We start from the raw sequence: 21,297 nt of genomic DNA on the forward strand, positions 1-21,297 counted from the left end.
TGAAAAAATAGCAAGTAATGTCAGCGGTGCGGCGGCGAGGGAGAAAGATGACATCTCTCATTGCCCACACCGCTGTTCCGCCCTCCTCCTTCTGGTGGCAGGCAGCATGGCAAGGGACATCCCAATCTGGTGGCAAGTGACATCCCCATCTGGTGGCAAGTGACATCCCCATCTGGTGGCAAGTGACATCCCAATCTGGTGGCAAGTAACATCCCCATCTGGTGGCAGGCAGCGTGGCAAGTGACATCCCCATCTGGTGGCAGGCAGCGTGGCAAGTGATATCCCCATCTGGCGGCAGGCAGCGTGGCAAGTGACATCCCCATCTGGTGGCAGGCAGCGTGGCAAGTGATATCCCCATCTGGTGGCAGGCAGCGTGGCAAGTGTTATCCCCATCTGGCGGCAGGCAGCGTGGCAAGTGTTATCCCCATCTGGTGGCAGGCAGCGTGGCAAGTGTTATCCCCATCTGGTGGCAGGCAGCGTGGCAAGTGACATCCCCATCTGGTGGCAGGCAGCGTGGCAAGTGACATCCCCATCTGGTGGCAGGCAGCGTGGCAAGTGACATCCCCATCTGGTGGCAGGCAGTGTGGCAAGTGTTATCCCCATCTGGCGGCAGGCAGCGTGGCAAGTGCCATCCCCATCTGGCGGCAGGCAGCGTGGCAAGTGACAACCCCATCTGGTGGCAGGCAGCGTGGCAAGTGATATCCCCATCTGGTGGCAGGCAGCGTGGCAAGTGACAACCCCATCTGGTGGCAGGCAGCGTGGCAAGTGACATCCCCATCTGGTGGCAGGCAGCGTGGCAAGTGACATCCCCATCTGGTGGCAGGCAGTGTGGCAAGTGACATCCCCATCTGGTGGCAGGCAGCGTGGCAAGTGATATCCCCATCTGGCGGCAGGCAGCGGGGCAAGTGACATCCCCATCTGGTGGCAGGCAGCGTGGCAAGTGACATCCCCATCTGGTGGCAGGCAGCGTGGCAAGTGATATCCCCATCTGGTGGCAGGCATGGTGGCAAGTGACAAGAGATGGTGGCAAGTGACACGCTCAGGGCTCCCACTGATTCTGCATTATGGTGAGTTGAACTATTTCAGTTTATATTACAATGTAATGATAGAAGTAATGTGTTTCAATAATCCTGACACCATAACAACCATGGTGCCGGGGATGATTGAAGCACTAACACCAGCCATTGCCTTGAAAATTTGCCTGCGAAAAATCCTTACCCCTCGCGCGCTTACCCTGAAGTATTTTTAGTCTGTACAATTAAAGCCAGTTATTTTCAGTGTTCTCGTGTATGGAGATATGTTTTTAATTGATCTATTGTAGAAGTCATCGATAAAGGACGTGGTGTGTGTGTGTGTGTGTGTGTGTGTGTGTGGGGGGGGGCGGCATTGAAGGACCCGGCCTTGGGGCGGCAAAAGGAGTAAATCCGGGCCTGCATTTGAGTGCTTTTGTACAGGAGATTACAAGAGTAGCAGAATACATATTGTAGCGCTGGTAGATTTCTAATCTACCGCTTATAGGTAAATTTAATGGATCATTTGTGCTATACATTGTTCAGGTTTAATCTAATGTTAGTTTAGCCTCTGTTCCAGCTTGACTGTGTTGTGTGCAGTTCCACATTGCGCCTGTGGGTGTCCTTGTCATCGTGGGTCAATGTTGGAAAGCAACAAGCTGAAGTGTATGAGTGCTCTTCTGTCCCGGAGATAACTCGGCGGAGGTGGTCCTCCGAGTTGCATTCTGGGAGAGGGTATTTATGGGGCAGACGCCATGTTTCGGGGAGCTTTTTGCCTCGTGGCCCTCTTGGCCTAGAGGTATGTGTCAGTGAGTGCTATCTCGTAGCCCTTGGGCTTGGAGGGTTGCGTTGCTGCAGCCACGCAGGTAGGCCCAGAAGCCTGTCTGGGGCCTGCTACTGCTGGGATGGTCCTGTGCTGTTTGCGGGAAGAAGCCGGACAATTGAGAAGAATCCAGGGAACGACCTGTCTTGGAAGGGACCATGCGGAGCGCTGGTCTGGAGAAGGGCCTGGTGACTCAGTTGGAGGACACATCCTAAATTACCCTACCGCACAAGTACTGCCGGGTCGGCTTAAAGGTTCTGGTACTGTGTTTGCTGTTCATCGAAAACTACTACATCCTGTGGCAGAGGATCGTATGAGTTTGTCCCACCAAAGTCTGTGGCAGAGACTTTTTGTTCGTGCTGCGTTCCGGCTGCTAGGTCAGTGAGAGAAACCTGTCTGGGCGGGCAAAGATTTAATCCTAAGCTGAGGATACATCCATCCTAAAGATTTAAATTCCTTGACGCTACGCCAAGAAAAGGTATTTGAACACACCTGCAACTCTCCTTCTACCTCTTTCCTGCTACTTCTTACAGTTATCCCCATTAAAGCATTGAAAAAGTACTTAAGTGACTGGTGCCTACATTGCCTCGCAGTAAGCTCAACGGAGACACCTAGACCCGGTGTTGGTGAAATTACAGGTAACAAGGTGACGGTAACAGCCCGCTTTAAATCAGCAGCTCCACCATGAGTTAGTGCTACAATATGATTATTTTATGTACACAGATAATTCTTCACATCTTCTTGCATTTTAATATTGGAATGCACTGCAGGAATTAAATTGAGTCCTGGCACATAAAACGCACTAACCAGAATTAAAGAGGAAGTAAAGCGCTGCCCTTTTTCTTTTTTTCCCTGACCTGAAAAGTAAAGGCATAATGTGCTAGTATGTGCTACATTATGTGAAACCTGCAAACAAAGCTCTCCTCCGATGCGTTGTCAGCGCTGGAGGCCGCATCCATCTTCACCTGTCTTCCTTCCGCATCCGCGGACTCTGGCTGTGTGACTGGCTGAAGCCGCGTGACGTCACTCCTGTGCATGCGCGTGGGAACCGCCAGTCATGGCACAGGGCTCTGAAGAAAAGGCACTGGTGGCCGGTGCACGTTTAGGAGATATTTACAGTATCTATAGGTAAGCCTTATTACAGGCTTAGCTATAGGTACAAATAATCATTGAAGTTTACAAGCACTTTGTGACTGCCAATGCAAAATAGTACCAAGAAATCAATTGGTATTGTCTCTGTAGTGAATACTGCCTAAAGGAGAACAAAGTGCAGAAGCTCAGCAGTGCTCTCAGACACACCATATTTTGTAGTGAACACAATATTCATGAGATTGCCAGTCCAAATGTTTAAATGTTTAAATGTTTGAATGTTAATGGATTAATGGATAAACATGTGAAATGGGCAGTAAATGAAACACATACTGTACACTGTGCTGAGGACAGCTGGTAGAGTAAAAGAACACGATACAAAACATTACTACCTGCTACAACAGCAGTGAGTACTTTAGAAACTACCTCTTTTTGTCCAAAACTGAAAACAGCAGGCATTACCTACAATCAGGTCCATAAATATTGGGACATCAACACAACTCTAACCTTTTTGGCTCTGTACACCATCACAATAGATTTGAAATGAATTGAACAAGATGTGCTTTAATTCAAGGGTATTTACATCCAAATTGGGTGACCGATGTAGGAATTACAACAGTTTGTATTTGTGCCTCCCACTTTTTAAGGGACCAAAAGTAATGGGACAGATTAACAATCATTCATCAAAATTTCACTTTTTAATACTTGGTTGCAAATTCTTTGCAGTCAATTACAGCCTGAAGTCTGGAATGCATAGACATCACCAGATGCTGGCTTTCTTCCCTGGTGATGCTCTGCCAGGCCTCTGTTCTTGGGGCATTTTCCCTTCAGTTTTGTCTTCAGCAACTTCAGTAACTTTCCACTTCTTTCCCTTAAAAAACTCTTTGGTTGCTTTCGCAGTATGCTTCGGGTCATTGTCCATCTGCACTGTGAAGCGCCGTCCAATGAGTTCTGAAGCATTTTGATGAAATTGAGCAGATAATATTGCCCGAAACACTTCAGAATTCATCCTGCTGCTTTTGTCAGCAGTCACATCATCAATAAATACAAGAGAACCAGTTCCATTGGCAGCCATACATGCCCACGCCATGACACTACCACCACCATGCTTCACTGATGAGGTGGTATGCTTTAGATCATGAGCAGTTACTTTCCTTCTCAAATACTCTTCTCTTCCCATTACTCTGGTACAAGTTGATCTTGGCCTCATCTGTCCATAGGATGGTGTTTCAGAACTGTGAAGGCTTTTTTAGATGTTGTTGCAAACTCTAATCTGACCTTCCTGTTTTTGAGGCTCACCAATGGTTTACATCTTGTGGTGAACCCTCTGTATTCACTCTGGTGAAGTCTTCTCTTGATTGTTGACTTTGACACACATACATCTACCTCCTGGAGAGTGTTCTTGATCTGGCCAACTGTTGTGAAGGGTGTTTTCTTCACCAGGGAAAGAATTCTTTGGTCATCCACCACAGTTGTTTTCCGTAGTCTTCTGGGTCTTTTGGTGTTGCTGAGCTCACCGGTGCGTTATTTCTTTTTAAGGATGTTCCAAACAGTTGATTTGGCCACACCTAATGTTTATGCTATCTCTCTGATGGGTTTGTTCTGTTTTTTTAGCCTAATGATGGCTACTTCACTGATAGTGACAGCTCTTTGGATCTTATATTGAGAGTTGGCAGCAACAGATTCCAAATGCAAATAGCACACTTGAAATGAACTCTGGACCTTTTATCTGCTCCTTGTAAATGGGATAATGAGGGAATAACACACACCTGGCCATGGAACAGCTATGCAGCCAATTGTCCCATTACTTTTGGTCCCTTAAAAAGTGGGAGGCACATATACAAACTGTTGTAATTCCTACACCGTTCACCTGATTTGGATGTAAATACCCTCAAGTTAAAGCTGAAAGTCTGCAGTTAAAGCACATCTTTTTCATTTCATTTCAAATCCATTGTGGTGGTGTATAGAGCCAAAAAGATTAGAATTGGGTCGATGTCCCAATATTTATGGACCTGACTGTATAAAAGAAATAATGTATTGTGGTAAATTTAGCTATACAGTAGCAAGTGTCAGCCTAATGATGGCTACTTCACTGATAGTGACAGCTCTTTGGATCTTATATTGAGAGTTGGCAGCAACAGATTCCAAATGCAAATAGCACACTTGAAATGAACTCTGGACCTTTTATCTGCTCCTTGTAAATGGGATAATGAGGGAATAACACACACCTGGCCATGGAACAGCTATGCAGCCAATTGTCCCATTACTTTTGGTCCCTTAAAAAGTGGGAGGCACATATACAAACTGTTGTAATTCCTACACCGTTCATCTGATTTGGATGTAAATACCCTCAAGTTAAAGCTGAAAGTCTGCAGTTAAAGCACATCTTTTTCATTTCATTTCAAATCCATTGTGGTGGTGTATAGAGCCAAAAAGATTAGAATTGGGTCGATGTCCCAATATTTATGGACCTGACTGTATAAAAGAAATAATGTATTGTGGTAAATTTAGCTATACAGTAGCAAGTGTCAGGCATCCATAGCTTTACATATCTAATCTAGGCATCAGTATTGGACAGATGATTTTAGAAAATTTGAAATGTGAAAACTTGCTTCAGGGATGACAAAAAAAAAGAAATGTCTATTCTAATGAGAAAAAGTTGACCTCATGATTAATTCTGAGGTTGCAATGATTTTATGTGTACTCAGTCTCACTGCTTGTTGAACTAACTACTCAGAATACAGTCTTATGATTCTCATATGACTTAGAACCTAATGTGATCTTTTCATTTAACCATTTACCAATTTATACTAGAATAATGAATTACTATAATTAAAGCAAATATAATGTCATCATTACTATGGTAAAAAGACCCACGGTCATAAAGATTAACAGCTAATAAGTGTATATTATTATTACCATTGGTAAAATGTACAAAGAGAAATGCAGAGTTCATATACAGTTGGGCAAAAAGTATCTAGTCAGCCACCAATTGTGCAAGTTCTCCCACTTAAAAAGATGAGAGAGGCCTGTAATTGTCATCATAGGTATACCTCAACTATGAGAGACAAAATGTGGAAACAAATCCAGAGACTGGCTAGGCCACTAGGCCAGCTCTGTAGACTGGCTAAGCCACTCCAGGACCTTGAAATGCTTCTTACGAAGCCACTCCTTCGTTGCCCGGGCGGTGTGTTTGGGATCATTGTCATGCTGAAAGACCCAGTCATGTTTCATCTTCAATGCCGTTGCTGATAGGAGGAGGTTTGCACTCAAAATCTCATGATACATGGCCCCATTCATTCTTTCATGCACACGGATCAGTCGTCCCGTTCCCTTCACAGAGAAACAGCCCCAAAGCATGATTTTGCCACCCCCATGCTTCACAGTAAATATGGTGTTCTTTGGTTGCAACTCAGAATTCTCTCTCCTCCAAACACGACGAGTTGTGTTTCTACCAAACAGTTCTACTTTGGTTTCATCTGACCATATGACATTCTCCCAATCCTCTTCTGGATCATCCAAATGCTCTTTAGCAAACCTCAGACGGGCCCGGACATGTACTGGCTTAAGCAGGGGGACACGTCTGGCACTGCAGGATCTGAGTCCCTGGCGGTGTAGTGTGTTACTGATGGTAGCCTTTGTTACGTTGGTCTAAGCTCTCTGCAGGTCATTCACTAGGTCCCCCTGTGTGGTTCTGGGATTTTTGCTCACCGTTCTTGTGATCATTTTGACTCCATGGGGTGAGATCTTGCGCGGACCCCCAGATCGAGGGAGATTATCAGTGGTCTTGTATGTCTTCCATTTTCTAAATATTGCTCCCACAGTTGATCTCTTCACACCAAGCTACTTGCGTATTGCAAATTCAGTCTTCCCAGCCTGGTGCAGGTCTACAATTTTGTTTCTGGTGTCCTTCAACAGCTCTTTGGTCTTCACCATAGTGGAGTTTGGAGTGTGACTGTTTGAGGTTGTGGACAGGTGTCTTTTATACTGATAACAAGTTCAAACAGGTGCCATTAATACAGGTAATGAGTGGAGGACAGGGGAGCCTCTTAAAGAAGAAGATACAGGTCTGTGAGAGCCAGAAATCTTGCTTGTTTGTAGGTGACCAAATACTTATTTTCCACCATAATTTGCAAATAAATTCTTTCAAAAATCAGACAATGTGATTGTCTTTATTTGTTTCCACATTTTTTCTCTCGTAGTTGAGGTATACCTATGATGACAATTACAGGCCTCTCTCATCGTTTTAAGTGGGAGAACTTGTACAACTGGTGGCTGACTAAATACTTTTTTTGCCCCACTGTAGTTTCTATTATGGTACAGTTTTATACAAAATGCCTCTTCCTAATTTGCACAAAAAGCACACCAGGTTAAGTTGGATTGATGTAAAAAAAAAGTCATTTGGGAGGGATGAATGCCCTTTTTAGCCTCTCCTTTCCCTTCTTCAAGAACCTCTCATATCCTATCTGTAGGGTAATCTCCTACTCTTTCCATTAAAACTCATCTCTTTAGGGCTCTGCCCCCCCCACCCCAAAGTACCTTGTCCCCATGTTAAATGGGGACAAGGGCCCCTTGCCGACAACCCTGGGCGGTGGTTGTGGGGGTCTCCGGGCAGGGGGCTTATCGGAATCTGGAAGCCCCCTTTAACAAGGGGGCCTCCAGATCCTGCCCCCCCCATGTAAATGAGTATGGGGTACATTGTACCCAAAAAGCCTCAAAAATACATAAAGACAGGAGGTAGTTTTTGACAATTCCTTTATTAAAAAAATAAAAAAAACAATTTCCCCCCCGATGTACAGTAGATCCATCTTCAATCATGACACTTGTCGCACCGCCAGACTTGAAAAAAGAAAAAAAAAACATTCCACCCGCGACGAAGGCTAACCACCGAATGCCTGCTCTGCCTTTAGATAGGTAAGGGGCGGGGTCACCTGGTGGCACCACCCTCTTGTGCTGTCACTAACCCAGCATGCACTGGTCGGTGACGTCACACAAAGGGACGGCGCCACCAGTTGATGTCACCAGGTGACCTGCCCCTTACCTATTTTTTTTTTTAAGGTCCAGCGGTGGCAGCGGGCATCATGATTGATGATGAATCTACATCGGGGGACTTTTTAAAACCCCTCTACCCCAAAGCACCCCCCCCATGGCATGTGATCTGTTATGGTTTGTGGGGTGCGCTCATTCCCCCCCCCTTTCCTGACCTGCCGGGCTGCGTGCTCGGATAAGGGTCTGGTATGGATTTTGGGGGGGACCCCACATGTTTTTTTCTTTTTGGCGTGGGGTTTCCCTTAAAATCCATACCAGACCCGAAGGGGCTAGTATGGATTGGGGGGACTCCCACGCTGTTTTCTTTTTTTTTTTTTTTTTTTTTTTAGCATTTTTGTATTGCCGGCTATGGTATTGTATTCCTGGCAATTTAAATGTCATTTTTCTTTCTGTATACATTTCAGTTTTGCTGCAGCAGGATCTATGCACAGTACAGAAGCGCAACTTTACAGGCAGACTAAGGGGACCCCCAGGCACTATATTTAAAGGAATTTTTCATTTGTATTGTTTCACTTCAAGCATCATTAAAATCACTGCTCCTGTAAAAACAAACTTTAAGAAAAAAAAAACGCATTTATACATGTCCCTAGGGCAGTACCCAGGCCCCCATTCCCTTTTTATGGCCAATAACTTGCACATAAGCCTTCAAAATAGGGGCTTTTGATTTTTCAAGTTCGGGTCCCATAGACTTTAATAGGGGTCCGGTCCAAACTTTAGCAATGTTCGAGAGTTCTGGCACGAACCAAACCGGGGGAGGTGTTCGGCCCAACTCTACTTACCACTGGCAGCTTCCCCTCCCCCCTTCACTGTACGAAAATATGTTGCTTTGTTACAAGAACCGCCATCCACCCAGACATAAAGACTCCCAAAATGTTATCTTTTAGAAGTGATAATGTAAACTTGAATTATTGAAATTATTGAAACTAGATTTTTTGTGCAAAAACATTTTGCATAAGCAGCGTAAATTTTAAAAACATAAAACTAATTTTATATTGTTTCAAGCTATACTTTTGCCTCACAGAAGGAAACAAATGATCTACTATAAAGATATATCACTTTTTTTAAGTTTGCTAACATTTGTTTTTTACCTCTAATACATAGGGAAGGAAGAAGTACACTTGTCAGTGCAATATGCGTGTGTAAATACCTTATTATATACACTTTGGTTGAGCTTGTCTGCATGATGTTTCTGTTTTGGGTAAGACATGAAAATGTTCTGTAGCATGTGGAAATGTGAACACATGTTTCTGAGGAATATTAACTAGTAATATAAAAATACAATTAAGTACTGTAACCATGAGCAATATTTGCATTTTGGATTCTCACATTATTTACCAACTTGTGACATTTCATTTTACGTCAGATTATTTTGCACATATTTTAACTTCATAATTTGGCTTCCATTTAAAGACAAATTTAAGAGTTAAATAAACAGGGTACCCCAATTTCCCAAAAGAGCACATCAGGCAAATGGGTATCTTTTTACATAGTGAGGGAGCCGTGAAAAGATGCCTTGCTATGTTACTAACAGCCTACATAGCAGCAATGTAAACCTATCACAAACCTTGACAGTTCTGACTGAAAATAGAAGGCATAAGCAGAAGTACTGTAAATAAAGATTGCTGGTCAACAGGGTCATACATTCCTTTAGCTGAATGTATAGGTAAATCTTGACTTTTCCTGTAAAATAACTTATTACCACCCATACCTCTGCTATTGAAGCTGCCCATATTAGGACAAGAAGTCATTTAAAATGCCTTAAGTTTGACTTTTACAAAAATAAAAAAGTTTGCATATACAAACAGTGGTCTACAACTTACTTGTTTTCAGGGAATACGTTTTGGGGCCGTGCATCCAATGCAATAAAAAGAGCATCTGAAAAAGCAAGCATTCATTAAAAAAAAACAGAGTACTACATAGTCATTAAAGCAGAACTAAAGTATCTTTTTTTAAACAAGTAGTATGAAAATGAAATTAAAAATAGTATAATATTTTATATTATCCATATGTCATATTTCAGATTTTATTCTATCCACTTTCTCAGCTTTAGTAGAAGGTGAGATGATTTGTCAGGAACGAGGCATGTAATAGGGCAGTTCTACTCCCACCGCTATCCTCCTAGTCTTCTAATGTTTTTATTTTATATATTTTTTTGCTTTACTAAATGCAGCTATCTATTAAATGAGACAAAAGAGCGCAGGGCAGAACTGGGAGAAATCACATTATTATGTGCAGTTATAGTCTCTGCCCTTTATGCAAATATAGAAGCATAAGGACACACAAAAGCAGGCCATAGATGGATCGAAAATGTGGCCAGTTCAACAGGGACCTGCCAAATTTTGATCTGTGTGTGGCTGTCCCTGTTTAACAGAAGTGGATTGTTAAACTGACTTCTGTAGAAAAGACAAGCTGGAAAACTTTACAGAGAGGAATACAGAGAGGATTTTAGATAGTAGGGCCCTCTTATTCCTCCTGTATTGAATTGCATTGTAACTGTACTGTCTTCCCCCATGTTGTAAAGAGCTGCACAAACTGTTGGCGCTATATAAATCCTGTATAATAATAATAATAATAATAAAATGATTCCTCCATCCACCACTTGTGTGAATGGAGGAACTTATTTGCACTTTCTGTTCAGCCCACTGGCTGAATGGAAAAAAATGAACCACCTATGGACAGCTTAAGAGGGACTGGTGAAAAGGGTATTACCTCTGAGCTGTACAGCCACAGAGATAAAACCAAGAGGTCTTGCACTGAGCCTGTACAGCAGCTGGGAAGTCTAGTTTTGCAAAATGTTGCCTTCAAAAAAACTGAATGTGTGCATTAAAAAATAAACTTTAGTCTTGTGTTAAATATCCCCATCTTGGCTATTTAAAATGGTTCTACTCTAAAACTATCTTTATGACATTCATTTTTCCAAAGATTCAAAATAGATTTTTAAGATGGTGAAGACAGAGTACAACAATATAGTAAAATCAGATACATTTTATTATGCATATTTCAAAGATTAAAATCAAGTTATTGTGTGTAAAACCAGAAATGACAATCTCATATGGTCATGATATATGTACAGATATACATATAAATAAGAAAATATATTATAAATTCAATTTAATACACAGATGAATAATCTGTAAATGCATACAAATGCAGAAGTCATCCCATACATATTCATACAAACAACACCATGGTTAAACAGGTCATCTGATAAAAAATCTCACCCTGCATGTGAACACGGTTTCATAGGAGATGATAACACCAATTAGACTGCTTTGTGGGAGAAATAACAAAATACATTTTTTATTTTCTTTTCTCAGAAAAAAACGTTACTAGGAAATTACCAATATATGATACAGGACATAGCAATTTCTGTCACAGTTATGTTAACAAGTAAGTTTCTGTTCTTAACAGACCTTGGTATTATTGAGTAAACATTTATTTTAGAACTGTTCTGTAATGTTTAAAGAACCTTTTTCACAAGACTATAAACCGATCAGCTATAACATTAGGATCACTAATAAAGTGAATAACATTGATCATCTCGTCACAATGGCTTATGAAAGGCAGTGAGATATATTAGGCAACAAGTAAATATGTTGTCCATGAAGTTGATTTGTTGAAAGCAGAATAAAATTGTGCCGTAGTTTGTTGTGTATGGGACTGCATAGCCCTAGGTCGGTTAGGGTGTGCATGCTGACCCGTGCTCACAGCCATAAACCCTTACCCTTGAATCACATTTTCTTTTACATTATATACATGGCCAGGTGCATGTACGTTGCTTACCTGATGAAGAGATGGCACCGGAATGCTGTATGAGAAGAAGGCAAGCCGACAAAAGCAGTGTGAGGTTTTGGACAATGTTCTGCTTAAGCATTGTTGATGACCAAGTACACCTCTTCATAGAAACAGTATTCCCTGATGGCAGTAGCCTCTTTCAGCAGGATAATGCATTCTGCCACACTGTAAATATGGTTCAAGAATTGTTTGCAGAACACAGCAATGAATTCAAGGTGTTGACTTGGCCTCCAAATTCACCAGATCTTAATCCATCGAACATCTATGGGATATGTTGGAAAACTAGTCCAATCCATGTAGGCCCCACCTTACAATTTACCAGACTTAAAGCATCTGCTACGGACAGCTTGGTGCCATCTACCACAGCATAACTTCAGAGGTCTAGTGGCATCCCTGATGTGATGGGTCAGGGCTATTTGGCATGCCATTGTTGGGCTTGGTGTAGGAGTTTATTCTTGTATCCAAATGGTGTCCATGAACAGGGGGAGGAGGAGTTCTTGAACAAAGAATTCATTACTTAATTGTGACCAATTCTCTCATATGCCATTGTTGCGGGAGCTCCAGGAGAAAAATCCTGAAGTTTTCAGCAATTATCTCCTAATGATGGACCCCGTGTTTCACCATTTGTTGGCTTTGCTGTCCCCCTATATTACGAAGCAGGATACCTGCATGCGGCAAGCCATCACTCCCGAACAAAGGCTTGTTGCCACCTTGCGGTACTTGGCGAAGGGGAGAAGTCTCCAGGATATCAAGTTCACGACTGTGATCTCCCCACAGGCTCTGGGAATCATTATTCCAGAGACCTGTTCTGCCATTATTCAGGTCCTGCAGAAGGACTATATTAAGGTAAGTTTTATCCTTTAACATCACATTCTATGTATTTAATGATTGCTAATGTATTGTATTTATTTCATCATTCCATAATTACCATGATTGTAATATGCTGTGAATGTCCTCTTTGTCCTCATGCATGCTGTAAGCTTTTAATGCTCCTTCTTTGTCCTTCATACATATTTGCCTTCACTAACCTCCCCAGCATGCTATCCTGGGCCCATACACACCTAGCCTAGTCACTTAACAATGTCTTTTGTCAGCTCCATTGTAGTGCATACCCTAAACACCCCCTAAAATGTGTCCAAAAGTTATTGTTGTCCTTAAATTCAGGCACAGTGCAAGAGGCTTTTTTTGTGGCCAAAACTCATTTGGAACCCCCCCCCCCCAACCGCTAAGTCAACCCATAACAATACTCTATCTGATGACTTTGCCCAACCCATACACACTATACCTACCTCTTTTGTGGTCATTAGGGATGGGCCGAACACCCCCCCCCCCGTTCGATTCACACCAGAATATGCGAACAGGCAAAAAATTTGTTCGAACACGCGAACACCGTTAAAGTCTATGGGACATGAACATGAAAAATCTAAAGTACATATTTTAAAGGCTTATATGCATGGTATTGTCTTAAAAAGTAATTGGGGACCTGGGTCCTGCCCACGGGACATGTATCAATGCAAAAAAAAGTTTTAAAAACGGCCTTTTTTCGGGAGCAGTGATTTTAATAATGCTTAAAGTGAAATAATAAAAGTGTAATATTCCTTTAAATTTCGTATCTGGGGGGTGTCTATAGTATGCCTGTAAAGTGGCGCATGTTTCTCGTGTTTAGAACAGTCTGACAGCAAAATGACATTTCTAAAGGAAAAAAAGTTATTTAAAACTACTCGCAGCTATAATGAATTGTCGGTCCAGCAATACACATAGAAGTTGATTGATAAAAACGGCATGGGATTGCCCCACAGGGGAAACTCGAACCAAAATTAAAAAAAAAAATGTGTGGGGTCCCCCCGAATTCCGTAGCAGGCTCTTCAGGTCTGGATATTAAGGGGAACCCTGTGCCAAAATTTTTTAAAAAATGACGTGGGGGTCCCCCTCAAAATCTATACCAGACCCTTCAGGTCTGGTATGTATTTTAAGTGGAACCCTGCGCCAAAATTTTTTTAAAAATGGTGTGGGGTCCCCCCAAATATCTATACCAGACCCTTATCTGAACGCGCAACCTGGCAGGCCGCAGGAAAAGAGGGGGGACGAGAGAGCGCCCCCCTCCTGAACCGTACCAGGCCATATCCCCTCAACATTGGGAGGGTGCTTTGGGGTAGCCCCCCCAAAGCACCTTGTTCCCATGTTGATGGGGAGAAGGGCCTCATCCCCACAACCCTTGCACGGTGGTTGTGGGGCCCTGCGGGCAGGGGGCTTATCAGAATCTGGAAGCCTGCTTTAACAAGGGAACCCCCAGATCCCAGCTTCCCGTGTGAATTGGTAATGGGGTACAAATGTATCCCTACCAGTTCACAAAAAAAGTGTCAAAAATGTTAAAAAAAGACAATAGACGGTTTTTGACAATTCTTCTATTAATGTCTTCTTCTTTCCCCGCATCTTCTTCCATCTTCTTCTGGTCTTCCTTAGGTGTTCTTCTTCTTCCTCCATCTTGTTCTTCCCCCACTTCTTCCTCTATCTTCCTCCGCTGCTTCCTCCAGTCTTCTCGTGTGGCATCTTCCTCCGGTCTTCTTCTTCATTGGGGAGACTCCACAATGGGAGTCTCCCGCTGTGTGACGCTTCTGTTCAGGTGACAGCTCTTATATAACAGAGTAAGTTGCCACCCGGTGACCCCGCCCCCTCTGACGCAGGTGGACTTCCCTATAGCTTTCCCGTTTTATCAGAGAGGGTCACCCATTTACGTAAAATGTTATATATACGTTATATAAGAGCTGTCACCTGAACAGAAGCGTCACACAGCGGGAGACTCCCATTGAGGCGGATCGCCCGGAGGACGAAGCAGAGAAGAAGCCCGGAGGAAGATGCTGGACGAGAAGACCGGAGAAAGAAGCGGAGAAAGATAGAGGAAGAAGCAGGGGAAGAACAAGATGGAGGAAGAAGAAGAACACCGAAGGAAGACCAGAAGCAGATGGAAGAAGAAGCGGTGAAAGAAGAAGACATTAATATAGGAGTTGTCAAAAACCATCTATTGTCTTTTTTTTTAATTTTTGACACTTTTTTGTGAAATGGTCGGGGTACATTTGTACCCCATTACCAATTCACACAGGGGGGGCTGGGATCTGGGGGTTCCCTTGTTAAAGGGGGCTTCCAGATTCCGATAAGCTCCCCGCCCGCAGACCCTCACAACCACCGGGCAAGGGTTGTGGGGATGAGGCCCTTCTCCCCATCAACATGGTTACCCCAAAGCACCCTCCCAATGTTGAGGGCATGTGGCCTGGTACGGTTCAGGAGGGGGGGTGCTCTTTCATCCCCCCTCTTTTCCTGCCGGCTGCCAGGTTGCGTGCTTGGATAAGGGTCTGGTATGGATTTTTGGGGGGACCCCATGCTATTTTTTTTTAAATTTTGGCACAGGGTTCCCCATAAAATCCATAGCAGACCTGAAGGGTCTGCTATGGATTTTGAGGGGGACCCCCACGCCATTTTTTTTTTAATTTTGGCGCGGGGTTCCCCTTAATATCCACACCAGACCTGGTATGGAATTTGGTGGGACCCCCATGCATTTTTTTTTTTAATTTTGGTTCGGGGTTCCCCTGTGGGGGAATCCCATGCCGTTTTTATCAATGAACTTTTGTGTGTATTGCCGGGACCGACAATTTATTTTGGTTTAAGTAGTTTTAAATTACTTTTTTCCTTTAGAAATGACATTTTGCTGTCAGACTATTCTAAACACAGGAAACATGCGTCACTTTACAGGCATACTATAGACACCCCCCAGGTATGAAATTTAAAGGAATATTACACTTTTGTTGTTTCACTTTAAGCATTATTAAAATCACTGATCCCGAAAAAACGGCTGTTTTTAAAACTTTTTTTGCATTGATACATGTCCCCTGGGGCAGGACCCAGGTCCCCAAACACTTTTTATGACAATAACTTACATATTATCCTTTAAAATTAGCACTTTTGATTTCTCCCATAGACTTTTAAAGGGTGTTCCGCGGCTTTCGAATTTGCCACAAACACCCCAAATTGTTCGCTATTCGGCGAACGGGCAAACAGCCAATGTTCGAGTCGAACTCATGTTCGACCCGGACATACAGCCCATCACTAGTGGTCATATTTATGGATGAATTCACCAAAGCATGTAGTGCAAGTACCTCTCTGAATACTTTCAAATGATACTGTTTAAAGTTTTATTCTCCTATTATCTTGATAGGTAATTGCATAATGTTAAAATGTGCTTCAAATTGGACAGTGTGTATTTATATTTTTGGATTATGACACTTCTAACCTGTCCAGTGGGCTGCCAATAGTGTAAGTAAGGAGGGGCTGGCCAAAGTAACACACATTATTTATGCATTCAGCTCTCAATGTAGTGGAGAGGGTTACCTGTCCAAAACATCTCCTCCCCCCCCATAAAATTTTTTCAATGGGCCACCAGAGGGGGTAAGGAATCTGATAAGTGGACCTTATACTTTTGTCTTTAAATACTCATTTCAATAAATGTTATACTTATTTTGGCCAAGAATGTTTGTGTCTAATCTGCTTGCAATGTTATGTGCAAAAGTACTAATTTTTTTTTCTTGTTTGACTTCCAACCCACAGGAATGGCAGACTGTGGCCTCCCAATTCGACCAGCAGTGGGACTTTCCCAACTGCGGTGGTACGATAGATGGGAAGCACATCCGGATCATCCCAACCCTCAACTCGGGGTCATACTACTTCAATTACAAGGGGTACAGTAGTATTGTGATGTTGGCGGTGGTGTTGGTGACTTATGAGTTCCGCTATCTGGACGTAAGGAAGAATGGCCGTATGTCAGATGGAGGAGTCATCACTCAGACAGAATTTTGCCACCTCCAGCGGATAACGAGACGGGCCTCCCTTTTTGTTGTGAATGAGGCCTTTGAGCTGGGGGAGCATTTGATCAGGCCGTTCCCCATGAGGACCCTGACCCCGGAGCAGAGAGTTTTTAATTACCAGCTGGTCAATGCCAGAATAGTGGTCGAGAATGCCTTTGGCATAATGGCCAGCCGGTTCTGGCTTTTCCAAATGGCAATAAACATGGCTGAATACAAACTCAACCATATAATTTTAAGTTGCTGCGTACTTCATAATTTCCTGAGGAAGAATGCAGCCAACTATCTGGCCTCAGTTGGGACTGAGGCCGACTTTTCACCGGCAGAAACAATGACGGCACTTGAAACTGGCCATCCTGGCTTGCCCCCCCAAAGCGCCCGCGAAGTACGGCAAAGCTATGTGGACTACTTCGTGGGTAGGGGGGCAATTGAGTTACCAGTAAATCTGGAAGCTGTTTGAAATAATTTTTTGGGGAAAAATAAAAATCATATTTCATTTTATTTACTGCTTGTGTTTCTTATCTGTCTCCTAGGTTCTCCAATGGCGTTTTATTTTTGGCCATTTTCTTCAATAGTGCAAACGTAACTTATTTGATACATGAGGTGACAATCTCTTCTTCAGCTAACTATTATGTTGTGCTGTGAGTCTGCTACACACATACACAGTGTGTTTGTTGTTAATGTACTGTATGTAATGCATTAATGATAAAAATAATCATCCTTTTCAACTCCATGAATTAATTGCTTGGAGTCCCTAAAATGGCCTGATTTTGGCCAATTTTACACCACAGTGGGGGTTATCCACTTTGCACTACAAGTGCACTGCCAGTGCACTGTGCACTGGCAGTGCACTTGTAGTGCAAAGTGGATTTGCCTTTAGTAAATAACCCCCATTGCCACTGTAACTACACCAACTTAAAAAAAAACTGGTATTGAGCATTGAAAGAAGAAGCCACACATTGTTGAGTATAAAACAATTTACTCCAAGCACATTCACATGTGCGTTATAAAAGGTTTTTTTTAACAAACCAACATCTTGGCGTATAACATGTATGTTTGACAGTATATAGCCTTTGTGGCTAAACAGGCATGTTTAAAACAATAACATACACATCAACCACTCAGGAACTTACAAAGTTCAACTTTGCTAAAGTGAAGGCCATATGAGACATTAGTATGTCAAAACGGTGTTGATTTTGCCTTCATCAGATGTGGTCTCACCCCTGTAAAAGACAAATTTTGAAGATGCACACAAATTGGGACTCAAAATTTACACTTTCCTCATGATTCCATGCCTAAAATGTGTGTCTTTTCCCTACATCTATTTTGTTAAAGACACAAAACACACAGTGTGTCAACATGTGCTATCTGCCATCATGGGATATCAATGTACACGTTTTGTGGGTGCAACCCCTTCCTCAAAACTAAGGTAGGTGAGAGGAAGGGGTTGCACCCCCGAAACACGTACATTGATCCCCCATGATGGGAGCTAGCACATGTTGACACACTGTGTGCATCTTCAAAATTTGGCTTTGCAATTACTTTAAAACTTTTAAAACATGTACAACAATACTGACAACTTGTTTTTTGTTTTTTTGTTTTGGGGTTAGATTTTGCCTTAAATATCAATGATGTTGCTTAGTCTTTTTGCAACATCATTGGTATTTTGCTTAATCTTTTCAAAATCCTGATTGCGCACCATGATCTCACTGATGAGTACTTGTGCACTTGCACTGCTGAAGTGAGTTTCTTCTTCAATAACATTAACATCACCTAACAATAAATAAACACACCATGTATTATAAATATGCAGGCATCCATCTAGCACCTGAAGCTGCGCTCTCAGACACTGACCTGTTGTCGCCACTTCACCCATCACTTCCTGAACCACTACATCCACATCCTCAGGTTCTGCATCCACATCCTCAGGTTGTGTGTGAGTTGAGTTTGTATGTATGTGTATATGTAAAAGTGTCCCTCGCGCTACTTGGAGTACCTAATAAAATGTGCCTATCTTACAGAAATAAAGTGATAATAATAAATAAAACCAGCAGCAAATGTTCACAATACACAAATAAAAAAAGTGCAAATATAAAGTGCTCTCGCACGGTAATAAAAATCACTCTAAAACATTATAAAAGATCCACTAAGGAATAAATAAAGTGCAAAAATATTAAAGTGCAAAATAATGATATCTCCACAAAGCGGTGCAAGCAATAATAATTAAAGGTATATAATGTGCAAAAAATGTCCAAATGATGAATCCTTATGTGCTGAGTTTCCTTGCTTCAGTAGGTGTGGGGTTCCTGTTGTTCTCAAATGTCCCGATTCTTTTCTCCCCTATGTGAATACAAAAAAGTTATACTTAGCTGACAGATATTTTACGCTAGAAATAGTAATATGAAACATTGCTTGGAAGTGTCGTCCAATTGCCTGCTTTGGCAGAGTTACAAGCTGAAGACAGAATTTATTCCCTTTCAAAAGCTGGAATACTTACAGTACTTGTTTTGTGCAAGATTCACACATGGAGAGACCCCTAGTATCCACTGGAGCACCTGCGTGGGACACCATGTTATGGTGTCCCACACTAGCGCTCCTGCCTCCAGATGTGTAACCAGCTGTAGAGTGTCCTCTCCTTACACTGAATCAAATTGTCATTTCATTATAGTTTCAAACACATCTAGACCACAATGTAATAAACTAAATTTAATCCAAATAGACATGAACAAATGTAGTTAACCTGCATCTGCCAAAAACGTTGTATTAGTGGTCAAACGAACGATGTTTAGCACAAACGATTCCTGTGCCCACGAACCTCAAACTTGGCATTTTAAACTGTACAACAGTAAAGAAAAGCACGTGGACCAGCACTAAAATAATAATAATAATAGCAACACAGGACAAATACTTACTTTTTTGCAGCACTTTCCTGATCTTTCTATACTGATCGTGCTCCCTCAATTTCAGGTCTGACCAGCGTTTCCTCAATTACTCCTTGGATCGTCGTACCCCAAAATTCCTGTGCAGACTTCTCACAACTTTAGTCATGATCTTGGCCTCTCTCACGTTTGGGTTTATGTACGGTCCATGCTTCCCATCATAGTCTGCCCTCTTAAAGAAGGCCACCATCTCCACCATCTCTATAAAGGACATATTTGAGGCCTTATATCTCCTCCTGGATCTGGAACTGCCTTGCTCCGGGCTTTCCTCGTCGTTGCTGATAACAACAGCACACACCTGCTGTGTCTCCGCCATGTGCTCTCCCACTGTTCCGAAAGAGAAGAGACGGGGAATACACTAGAAAGAAGGACAGAGGTGGAGTTTCACGCATATGCAGTGTATATAAATCATAACACGCATGCCTCGTATGTAAGATCTGTGGAGGACAGAAGGATCGTAAGCGTCGATCGTGCAAACGAAAGTACAATTGTAACTTGGGGCATCAGTGGTTGGTGGCCTATACTGCTTCTAGATTGAGGCCTATATTGGGACAAGATTAGGAGAGTTTAGCCTGACATTAGGGGTTGTCTTGTGTTGTGTCTTGCAGCTAAAATGGTGGATAAATTCACAGACCCGGACTTCCTGCCCAAATTCCTAGACATGTACAGGGAGCTGCCATGTTTCTGGCAATGATAGTCTTCTCTATTTGTTAACATTCAATTTGCAACAGTCATGAGCTTAAAATTGTGTGTGATTGATGACCAAAAAACTAAAACCATGTACCATTTTCATACACAGGAAAATCTCAGCCAGGAGGTAGCCGTGACAAGCAGCCTGATGGAATCCCAGGTTCCTCCCCTCCGCCCTCCAAACAAAAGGGCCAGGAAGGCGAGGAACCTGGAGGATTCTGCGGCTGCTTTCCTTCGCCAGGCTACTGCGGCACTTACCACGACCTCTGGTGGCACGAGTCATTTGGATGGTGTGACAGCAAGCAAACTCAAACACATGGAGGAGGGCCAAAGAATGATCTGCAAAGAAATAATTCTTCAGGCCCTAAACAAGGGGATGAGGAGCCAACTCACAAATCAAAGCTACCTGTGTGAGTTGGACCATACTCCACCACCACCTCCACCAACACCACCAACACCACAGCCTCCCTACCCACCACAGCAGCATTGAAGGAAGCGTGGAAGGAAATGTTAAGAGTGATGACCTGGGTTTGGTGTGGTCTGGCAAAAAAATGTTGTAAGACTGCAGCCTCGGGATATATATGTCATCTGCTGCTGCTCTCGATCTCTCGGAGTCCTGGACCGTATTCTGCTCCCTATTAAATGGACTCCTCAGGTTACCAATTTTGACAGTCAAATAATTGATGTCTGCCCTGGGGTACAAAGGCTTCACCAATTCCAACTGTTTCTCCAGCATTGCCTTCCTCTTTATTCTATTAAGACCCCTATTAAATTTCAAATTTTGTTTTTGACAAATACTTTGCTATGTGTTTTACTTCAAAAAGGACAGTTTGTTTGTGAGTAAGCAGGTAAATTTCAAAAATACAATGTCAAATTAAAAAGGGACACCAACATAGTTGTATCTTTGAGGTTAAAAAACACAAGATAATAATGGTATTGTGGTAACTTGACACACAAAACAAAATAAAAAATTCTGGAGATCACGAGAAAAAAAACAAAAAAAAACAAATATTATCACGAGATCACGAGAAATAATAAAAAATAGGTTT

The 21,297-nt window shown here is 42.6% G+C and overlaps 1 protein-coding gene across 3 annotated transcripts in view; it reads left to right on the top strand.

Annotated features, from left to right (window-relative positions):
- LOC141139850 (probable cation-transporting ATPase 13A5) overlaps nt 1–21,297 on the top strand; it is a 356,120-nt gene that overhangs the window by 290,573 nt on the left and 44,250 nt on the right. For all 3 annotated transcript variants that reach the window (XM_073626380.1, XM_073626382.1, XM_073626381.1), the window contains exons 24-25: nt 9,073–9,169; nt 11,289–11,361. In XM_073626380.1, coding sequence (XP_073482481.1) covers nt 9,073–9,169; nt 11,289–11,361 — 170 coding nt within the window. The remainder of the gene's footprint in view (nt 1–9,072; nt 9,170–11,288; nt 11,362–21,297) is intronic.

The sequence above is a fragment of the Aquarana catesbeiana genome, linkage group LG04 (genome assembly GCF_042186555.1).
Source record: "Aquarana catesbeiana isolate 2022-GZ linkage group LG04, ASM4218655v1, whole genome shotgun sequence".
In the NCBI taxonomy this organism is placed as follows: Eukaryota; Metazoa; Chordata; class Amphibia; order Anura; family Ranidae; genus Aquarana; species Aquarana catesbeiana.